Source organism: Oryzias melastigma, linkage group LG7 (assembly GCF_002922805.2).
Source record: "Oryzias melastigma strain HK-1 linkage group LG7, ASM292280v2, whole genome shotgun sequence".
In the NCBI taxonomy this organism is placed as follows: domain Eukaryota; kingdom Metazoa; phylum Chordata; class Actinopteri; order Beloniformes; family Adrianichthyidae; genus Oryzias; species Oryzias melastigma.
Window position 1 is genome coordinate 5,686,406 of NC_050518.1, and position 10,929 is coordinate 5,697,334.

Sequence of the window (10,929 nt, forward strand, 5' to 3'; positions counted from 1 at the left end):
AAAAAAAAAAAAAAAAAAAAAAAATCAGACCCAGTTGTAAACTCTCCCTCCGCAGGTTCATTTGTGTTCGGCAGCCAAAGCGCTGAAGGCAACATTATCGGCATGAGGGTGTTATGATTAGATCAAACCCAAAGTGAAGTATTTTTCTTGCTTTATTTATTTTTTAATTTCGTGATATAGCCGTGACAAAAGAGGGATCGGGTTCCAAAGTGTTTCCGAGTGTACATGTAGGAGGAATATTAGATCACAAGTGTCACACTGAGCAAGTCGAGGCTTCTGTGCACTAAACCTGTGGAGCTCTTTTATTACTCTGACATGCTTTATTCAATTAGGAATTTACATAAATAAATTCTCATTTTCTGTGGGCCAATAACGCACACACCCCTGCAAACCAAAGTAAATATATGATTATTAGCATATTAAGTTCATTTCTCAAAGTATCTCTATTGTCATTTCTCCTTTTTGTTCAGCATTGTTCCGTTCTGCACGTCGTCGTCTTTAGTCCTTTTTTCCGTGTTTTAAACGCTCCGGCTCTAATTGCTTTATGATTTCAAATTAAATGATTGTTCCGTTTTGTGCCTGTTAATCAAATAGTGTTATATAAAGCAGGCAGAAATAATTGAAAGAGTAACATGCTGGGCAGGTGCTAGCATGTCAGTAACCATGACGCCCGCTTTGAGGGAGAAACATGTCTGTGTCATCAAATAGCTTTTGCACACACAGTGTTTTAGGCACGCAAAGTTGAGCAAATAACAGTAACCTCCGGGACACTGAGGCCCTTTTGTGAGACAGAAACCAGGTAACATCATCAGCGGTGTTCAGTTTAATGTTGCTGCCATGGATACTGGCAACCCATCAATTCTTTATGACTGCAGCTCTGGTGATGGTAATCCCCCCCCCTCTCTCTCAGCCCTGAACAATACAGTTGGCAGATCAGGCTGGGGACAAAAAACAGCTGTTTAGGGCCTGGTTTTGTTTGCTTTGTTTCTGCCTTCTGAAAAGCTCGTGTAGCCTCCTGAAAAAAACAGATCACTTTAATTCATTTTCTGTGTGATGGCAGCGGTGGTTGTGAGGTGCAGCTTCAGAACACAAACAGGCTAAACCAGACAAGCCAGATAATTAACAAACACAAACCTAATTGCTCATCTCTGACAGGGGCAAAAGGAAGAAGAAAACAACCTGGATGTGACTCTTTGACATTACTGCTTGTATAGCAGTGCAGGCGAGACATCCTATGGGACTTGAGGTGGCATTGTGAACATGCAGAATGCAGCAACAGAAAAACCTGCCTTGTTCCGTGCCTCTTAAACCCCTCACAAAGCCCGGCGCCGTGTTTGCCAACACGGGTCTCTCTCCCTTTGTAAACACAGAATATCCTCTTGCAACAGCTCGCACAAATCAATCTACATCTCTCTGAGTGTAACACCTTTAATCCCCACATCTCTCTTGGTGAAATCTCCTCAGAAGCTGTTCGAGTTGACATGAAGATTTTCACAAAGATGAAAAAGGGTTTTACCTAGCCTCCCACACTCCTCTCTTTTGGTGAAATATTTGAAGCCGTTGGCGGCGCGGCGCTCGGCCTTCTCGTGCTTCTTGATGTGCCACGGAAGCTTGGTGGTGATGTTGGTGACGAAGAAGCAGCCGGGCCGCAGGCAGTGATAGTGGCCCCTCATCCGGAACTCACACTGCTGCAGGGGACACAGAGGCTTCCAGAGTCAGTCTGTACAAGTTTCTACTAGGGCTGGGTTAATAAAATCGGTTTGAATCAATCTAAGCTTAATAAACCAAAAATCGATCCATAGAAATAGAAATCGATTTAGCACATAAAGCTAAAGTCTGATAGCTTGATGCTAACGTTTTATAGAACAGTTAATGCTAACACTCGGTCGACCTAAACATACATTGCTGACTAAATTAACATATTTATAAACTCAAAGGCATGAATTTTCCAACTTTTTATTAAAGAAACATTTGTTTAAAAGTAATTATTTGGGGCCTGAAGCATCGTTTTTTTATCATTCTTTTTTCCTCTTCTGGGAATCCATTTAACCCTGCATGCTACTAACAATCTCAAATGTATACTAGATTATTAATGTATTTCTAAACAAATGTGTATGAATGTGCAAACTCAAAATTGAAATGAATCAAATTGTTTTTAGTGTATCGAAAAAAATCGAAAAAAAATTGTAAATCAAATCAATTTTGGAAATTACCGTATTTTCCGGAGTATAAGTTGTAGTTTTTTGCATAGATTAGCTAGTTAACATGGTTTTTTAGACATAATTAGACTCATATGTTATTTTCCCAGTAAACACCGGTTGTCCTTTAGCGGTCGTTTCCTCTAACAACCACTAGCGGGCGCTGCATCTGAATATCAGTATTTGCTACTGACAGTTGCAGAAGTGTTGTCCAAAACAAACATGGAAGAGAATTGGATCATTTTCCACTTATTCATTGATATTGTTCTCATACACATCAAAAGATTAGATATCTTGTTTTATTTATTTATTAGTTGCACTGGGTTTGGCAGATTTGTTCTAAAATGACAGATTTTATTTTCCCCAAAAATGCAACTTACACTCCAGAGCGACTTATAAATGGTTTTCTTCTTCTTGATTTGACATTTTTTGCTCTTGCGACTTATACTACAGAAAATATGGTATTCTCAATACCCAGCCCTGATTCTACCAAAGCATCCCGTGTTGTGGGTACAACAACTTTTCAAAGCATCCGACACACACACACCCCTTCTCTCTGACACCACCATCTGTTTGTGAGCCGCCCCCCCCGATCCCAGAGGACCGGGCCAAATAAGATCGGCTCCATTCAGGAGACGGAGACTAAAGGGAGGAGGAAGGGCAGTGGAGGGACTTTCGCGAGAGGGGTGATTTTCGACACATTAATGAATTCATTTAAACGGTTTTCCAAATACGGGCTCATGAGAGCTGGCAGCGGCTGCCATTTAGGTTTCATTTGTGAAGCATTCCCCTGATTTTTGCCCTATTCCAGACAGCCTTGTTTACTGTGCGAGTGACAATGATTTATTGGGTAATATCAACTAAATTGGCCTTTTCTGAGAGGAGAATGCGGCAGTCAAAATGACATCATTGACATATAAACAGGCATTACTGGGGTGAGTCGACTGTCTTTCCCAGCCGAGATGGAAGACGGGGTGCAGTGGTTGTGAAAGCCTCAAGTCAAATAACCTCAAATACCGGTCTAATAGATAGCATGCTTCATCCTTAGAAACCTCAGGGAGATGACAGTCGGTTATTCGGCTCAGAGCCGAGTTATCAAACGGCACTCACCTGGTTGGGACAGAGACACTGAAGGGAGTAGTAGGAGAACTGGTCGCGGACGTTCACCAGGCTGTTGTTGGGGTTGATGTGGTCCAAGCAGTGGGACTCCGCCTTTCCAGACGTCTTGCACACGTACTTGCAGTTCCCGAACAAGCAGTGGAAGTGAAACTTGTTGGAGTACTTACAGTCAGTAGCCAAACACGGATCACTGAAAGAAAGATGCTATTTAACTAGAGGAAAAAGCAGCATTTTTGAGAAGTAACACAAACGTGTCCGTACTTTTCCTGGAACTGCAGAAAACCTGGTTTGACTTGTGGTTTGGAGTTCTCCAGGGAGGTGGTTGCCAGCGGAGAATTTGCCGGCAGGTTGGGCATGGAGGCGGGCATCTGAGGGATGCTGCCAGTCAGCTGCTTCCAGGCCAGCAGGGAGGGAGGGGGAGAGCTGTAACCTCCAGAGGATGGGAGATGGGCAACATCCATGGAGGGATTGTTGGCCATGGAGACTGGGGCGACAGGCTGCAGAGGCGCTTCGCCGCTGGACTCCTTGCCGTCACCGAACGGAGGCTCTGACTTCACTTTCATGGTGGCTCGGAGGTGGAAGCTACGAGTGAAGGCAGAAGCTCTTACATGTACCTATCGATAAAATAGTGTGTCGTTTCTGAACAGAGTGGAGCGAGACTCACTTAGCATGTTTTATGGCCCCGTCCACAGTGCTGAAGAGGGCGCCGCAGTCCTCGATCAGGCAGTGAAAGTGCACCTTCTGAAGAAAGTCGCAGCGAGCTTCACAGAAGTCGTCTGTGTCAAACCTTCACAAGGAAAAGAAGCAGATTTGAATGAAAAGAACAGACAAACTGAATTAGCTTCTTACCGAAAAAGAAAGAGACCCCAGCCAGCAAAGCCAAGTGGGCCTCATATGGTTTAAAAGTGGGGAGAAAATGTGGACCCCGATTGGGTTTGTCCACAGTTTCCATGATGGCCCCACCTGAGTCTGATCACATTGGCTTAAGTGGGGATTCAGTGGGTTAGCTTGCAACACTATCCAGCCGTAGCGTGCTAGCGAAGTTTGCAGTAGCAAACTAGTGAGCTACGCTGTGGCATGCTAGCAAGCTCCTCTGTACCATGCTAATGAGCTCTTCTGTAGCTAGCTAGTGAGCTTTGCTATAGCCAGCTCCACTATAGCAAGCTATCATAATCCACTGTATTGAGGTAACAAGATCCGCTGCATTGAGCAAGAAAGCTCTGCTATAGTGAGTTCGTTGTGGCATGTTAGCAAGCTTCTCTACAGCGAGCTAGTGAGCTCCTCTATATTGAGCTAGCAAGCCCAAATGTAGCAAGCAAGCTAGCATACTTTGCTGTACTGAGCTAACAAGCAATGAGCTGTCTACCAGGTGGCTGGATAGCATAGCGAGCGTACCCACCAGCTCCACTTAAGCCAAGGGCAAACTCAATCGCACAGGGGGCCAAAATCCAAAACACACGGTCACGGGCCGAACAGGATAAACTTTTATTGAACACATTAAAACTAAATATTTAAAATCTTTAAAAACATAACTTTTTAACATAACTATGAATAAAAACAGGCAGGAATACTACTCCAGAGTAAATCAACTTAAACCTTAAATAATTTTCAATATTTTACGTTCCATAAAAATATTTTTTTTCAAAATTATACAAGTTAGAAATGAGCGCAAGATAACATTGGGCCATAAATAACGATAAAATGAAATGATCTGGAGGGCCAGATAGAATTACCCGGAGGGCCGGATCCGGCCCCTGGGCCTTGACTTCGACATGTTAAGCCAATGTGGGCAAACATGGGGCGGCCACATTTTCAGCCCACTTTTAAACTATAGGGGGCCCACTTGGCTTTGCTGGCTGGGACGTGCCACATTGTTAAGTCAATGGAGATTTGTGTTTATTTAGGTGCTGCTTTTTGACATTTTTTCCTCTTTATTTTTGCCACTAAGTTCAAGTGAAGCACCTTTCAGACCCATGAAGCTCCTACGTTGAGTTTCCAAACGTTTCAGAACTTCAAATCTAGATCCCATGACTCTACTCCCTGACGTGCCTCATTCTTGCACAAAAGCATTCCTTCCTTTTAAGCGAAGTTCAGTTCATTCCGTATGCGAAAAAATGTCCTAAAAATAACAGACTGCACAAGTTCCGTGGAGTGAAATGTTTTTCTTTACCTGCGGAGGTATGTCCTCCAGATCTCTGTGGGCTTTTCAGGCTGGGGCCTCTTCAGCACTCTGTTTAGGTACTGGGCCGCCTCAGAGGTGTCGCTGCCCTGGCCCCCCTCCAGCTCAGTCTTCAGGTTCATGGCACTGAAGAGGGCAGGGTTTGCCTGTGACATCTTCAAAGACAAAAAAAAAGGAGGCACGGGATTAGTAGGAGATTTTTACTTTAACATGTTTGTTTAAAGCTTTTCGTGAGATGTGGTTGTGTCCAAAAGTTAAACTGTCCCGAGTGAAGGTTTATGAAGACAATTGTGGAGAGTTTGTTAGAAGGGTTCTTGCTCTCCCTTTACATCATCAATGTAATGGAAACCACCCGGCACATTTGTATCAATCAGATAAGACATATGGCTCAGACAATGTCCATTTTAATTTTCACCAAAACAGAGACGGATTTAAATTTCCATACGCTAACATCTAGACCGGTTAAAAAATGAGGCCAGAGCCTTCTTGTTTTTCCTCCTCCGACTTTTTAATCAAATAATTTATAAACTCTATAAATAAATGTAGAGCGAGGCGGGGAAGAAAAAGTATAAAGGGGGAGAAAAAAAATGGATGGCGAGTTCAGAACAGCTCATCAAAAAACAAACATCTCTATATATCTGGCATGGCACACAGCTCCTGCTTCATTATATTAATTTGTGAGTGGTGCAGTGAAAATTACACCGTATGAAAAATGGTTGGAAAATTTAAATGATACAAACTCATCTTATTAGCAGTGAAACATTAAAAAACAAACAGGCCCCTCCGTGTCCCGCTAATTTGTCTCAGGATGAAAGGCGTTTGATGGATGGATCTTACCTTATTCATAAGCGAGGATAAAAGAGATGTATTCCCTGGTACAGGGTGTCCGTTTGATTCATTACTGGAACAAGGAAAATGAACAATGTTTAGTCAAGATTTGCATGAGAACAGGAAATATTTCTATTTATCACGCAAGGTGTGCACATATAATGAAGAAGAAAAATGCTGTCTTCTTAAGAAATAAGCTTTACGGCGCTGTGAAGGGAAGATTGGTGTTGAAGGGGTATGCAAACATCCTTCTCATGCAAAAATTGAGAGTTATGATGAAGATTTGAACTGCAAACAGATGAGTCAGAGGGACATATTTTTGATTAACATTAATACAATTTAAAGTTGCGAGCGGTGTTTATGCCCCGAAGTTGCTACCTTATCTCCTTCTGTCTCTGCCATGACATATAGAGCAAAAAAACACTTTTTCAAAAATTGTTCCCTTTTTGTTGGTTGTATCTCCATAGCAACGATTTTAGTTTTTGGTCGCCCAGGAGTGACGAACAGGACAATGTAATTTTTAGAAGAATCGGGAAAAGTACATTTTTACATTTCCTTAGCAACAGAAGTTTTTTGTTAACCACGCCCACATTTCTTATATGCTCATATAATATGTTAAATTGTTTTGTTCAGCGTGAGCCAGAGATTCATGTATTATATTTTCACACTATTCTGGTAAAAAAAAAATATTCAAGCATCAGGGAAATGCCATTATTGAGAGGTGGCTATACTAACGCCGCTAAAAAATTGACTAACTTTAAAACCAACATTTTCTCCCTGTGTTTCTTGGGAAGTTAGGACGCCTTAAAAATCCCTAGGAGGAGTTTAAATTTGTGAAAGTTTTTTTTTTTTGGAAAGTTCAAGATGGCGGCCTCTTACCAAGGTTAAAGGTCAGTGGAACTTCAGTTGTGGTTGTAGATTGATTTTTTATGAAGATCAGTAGCTGTGTTTCCATTACACAAATTTTATTAATGTCATAAAACACAATTTCGCAATTACACTGTTTCCATTAAATCATAATTATGCGAATAAACACAAACCAACTAGCGACAACCCATTCAAAAATATGGCAACAGATGTGAACAATACTTTGGTTTACAGCAGATACGTTCAAATCTCTTCCACGTCCTAGCACTCATCATCATCTATCAAAGGAGACGTCTGCGCCTTATTCAGTCCTTGGAGCGGCAAACTACATGGTAACGGCTATGGATGAAGAGATATTGGGAAATCCTGGTAGGTGATTCTAGCTCCTCCAAGTGCAAAAACTTTTTTTTATAAACTGTCACGTTTAAATTAGACAAATTTATTACTGGAAATCCAACTTGTAGTCAATGGAAAACAGACTATTCAAAAAGTTTCCTGTTTCTGTACTCTGCAAAAATGTGAAAATCGCCAAATAACCACTAAGAAATTGGTTGTATGGCCATCCCATAATAATTTAAAAACTTTTCATAGATATCCCCAACACATTTGGTTTGATTTTGTTTGATGCTGAAATGTTTTTTTGGAGCTCTTTAAGAGACATTTTTGCCTCTTTAGTTATTTTTTATTTTTTGGAATAAGTAAAGGTGCAAAGGGGACAATGACTTAAAAATATGACTTTATTTTTAAATATTAGATGATTAAATTAAAAGAAAAGCAAATATAAAAGAACCTTAGTGTCTGCGTACCTGTGGTCTTTCTTGCTCAAGTCCAGGCTGTGCTCCTGTGAGTCCTGGGAAGCTCCAGAGTTGACTTCCACCGGCTCCTGCTTCACTTGAACCAGATTGAACTGGCTGGCTGAGGCCGGCTGCCCGTTCCCTGAGGATGACGACAGAGCGGCGGAGTTGAGACAACAAAGTTATTGTTGGTCAGCATTATTACCATATGATGAGATCCAATCTGACTTCTGTCCTGGCCTGAAAAGAATACTCCGAGTGATAATTATTACAAAATGATGTCAGGCCGTCAAGCCTTTTAAATGGTGATTGAGAGGCGGGAGATATGAGGGAAAAAGACTCCTTTTTCTGCAGCACTTGTCACAACTCATTTGCCAGGCTGCCTCTTAACTGGTCATTAAGTGAGATGCTAATGCTGAGGGAAAGTGGCAGTCTCAGATTGACCACCCCCCCCTCCCTTCCCACCTTCTCAAGCTCCCCGTTGGCCTGACAACAGACGGCAGCCAATGCCACTGAGCGTACCCACAAGGAAAACGGGGGGCCGGCTGTGTCGGTCAGATTGGAGCTGACAGCCAATCAGATCAGTTCAAATAGCGTGACCTCTCGATCACAGCCTCCTCCAAATAGGTATTCTGTGAGTGCGGACAGGAGGGCTGAACTCAAATAAATAAACAGCAGGGGGATGACCTGAGGTAAAAATGCTGACAGGAAGGTGAATTCTGCTTTCTTAATCCCAAGGGGTTGAAATATTAATTTGACCCGAGGCTATACAGAGAGAGCTGAGCTTGTAGCTGACAGTAAGTGGTGGTTTCTCTTAAAAATATATGTGAAAAAGAGGAGTGATGGGTGGCTGTGTGACACTAAAATCAGGGAGTTTTGGTAAGAAATGGGTTGTTTAGGAATTAGGCCCTGACGTTGAAAGGGAAGGTCAAGCCTCATTCTGGCGAGGATCTCCTTTTTTTGTTACAAAATTAAGGGGGAGACAAAGCACAGCCCCCACCCCCTTCGCCAACAGATGACCTAGAGACATATCAGGCAGAACAGAAGTAGAAAAGCCACTCTTGGGCCTTGTCAGCGGAGAGCTGGGAGATGAGGAAGTGTCAGTGTCACTTCACTCTGACAATGGCCGAGGTTGGAGGGAGTTGGGAGGGGCTACAGAGAAACCAGCAGTCAAGCGATTTTGCATCTCATTCGAGGTCACTGAGTGTTTACCGAGTCCGTGCCACCACCACCCCCTCCTCAACTTGATCAGAATATATCCCAAATTAACAAGTCAGAAAAACCCTTCATTGTCACCGAGAATTAAATCACCACACAGACAAAATGAGAGCACGTTACAGCGAGAGCAGCCACTCACGGCGTGATCCCCACATGATCACCAGACTAAGTCAAATATTACTTGACTAAATCAGAGGATAATTTGACTGTTGATGCCTGTTGGTGAATTATTGTGAGGGAAAGAAAAAAATCACAAAATTATTATTACTTTTTGTTTAAAACGCACTTGAAATGAGTTTGACTCGAACTTTCTGGAAATTATCCATGAAAAATATACCAGCATGTAATGACTCCAGATGAGATCATTTGTGCTGAATGCCTAATTAGTAAATCCTCCAATCGAAAGGATGATTTAAGTGTTCTTGTAGCATTTTTTTCAAGAAGGAGGACAGATAAAGAGTAAAAGAGTATTTCTTTATTCAAATCGTGTTGGATCAGGAACAAATGAAAACCAGAGGTTTGAAAAAGCTCGGGTTTGCTGCCAAAGTCTCCGCTTCATTCTCCACTTGGAGACAAATAGGTCCTTGTTGCGTCTTCGTTTTCCTCGTCTGAGCTGCCATGTTGCTCTAAGTTGTACAGCTGCATAGCTAGATCAATGTTTTTGGGGTTTTTTTTGTGCTACGCAAATGTTAGCTAGGGGCTATGAGGTGCTATAAGCTTGCTAGCGGGTGAGGTGCTACTCTCTTGCTAGCTTATAGCACACCACAAGACCAAGCTAGCATTAGCATAGCAAAAACGCAGTGAGCAATATCAGAACTCCAAATTCCCACCCTAATCCCTAACTACTACAAAACTAGAAAGTGCAGCACTATCTAGTGCCCTGGATTTTAAAAGAAATCAAGAAACAATACTCACTAATTTATTTTTTTTGTTTTGTTTTAAACACCGATTTCACTGAGTTTTTATGACGAAAATTTTATGACGTCCATTTATGAATCCAACATGTTCTGATGATGAAAACGTCAATAGTTTATTTAAAAACTACACTTTTTTTATTTTTCTGCAAAATTGTTCAAATGTAATGTATTGTGGTCTCTACTTAATCTAGTGAGCATCGATGCACACTGGTTTTTGCTAAGACTTCTGGGAAATTTCTAGTGCACTGGATTTTGGAATTGTAAATTTGGACAGCAAATGGCAAACGCATTATATAAGGAATTTAGACAGAGGCAGTGTGAGCAAAGGGCTGATGGGAAATGAGGCGAGGTTAACTTCTTTAACTCAGAAGCAAATTTCTAATTGAAAATTTGTCTTAAAAAGTGATTTTAATTTAGGCTAAAAACTGCATAATCAGAATTAAAAGACCACTTGGAACAATTTCACAATAGATACAAATATAGTTGGAGTGGGGCATAAACCTGCATCTAAGGGTGACATCAGGTGTGTATTAGATATGAAAATTTGAAGTTTTGTTTTTTTCCACAAAAGAGGCAAAGTTTCACGACTTGTTGAGGTACAAAGGGTAAAAGAAAAATAGCCACAAACGCAGTGACTTTTTCTCACACCTATTTGATAGAGAAGCAGAAACCACTTCCTTCACATTTTAGACCTAAATGTCCTGTTCACACATTTAATGAAGCAAATATGAGAAACAAAACCACATCTACCTCCATCCTGTGAAAGCTTTGACAAAAAATACATGAGATTCAGTCAGGGTAGCTAATTT

At 41.5% G+C, this 10,929-nt stretch overlaps 1 protein-coding gene across 1 annotated transcript in view; it reads right to left on the reverse strand.

Moving 5' to 3' along the window:
• The window catches only part of casz1 (castor zinc finger 1), a gene marked incomplete in the record, with an annotated part of 60,732 nt that overhangs the window by 6,369 nt on the left and 43,434 nt on the right, over nt 1–10,929 (reverse strand). The window contains 7 exon segments of the mRNA XM_036212668.1: nt 1,517–1,688; nt 3,309–3,507; nt 3,579–3,899; nt 3,982–4,104; nt 5,488–5,651; nt 6,334–6,397; nt 7,998–8,127. Of these exon segments, the coding sequence (XP_036068561.1) occupies nt 1,517–1,688; nt 3,309–3,507; nt 3,579–3,899; nt 3,982–4,104; nt 5,488–5,651; nt 6,334–6,397; nt 7,998–8,127 (1,173 nt within the window).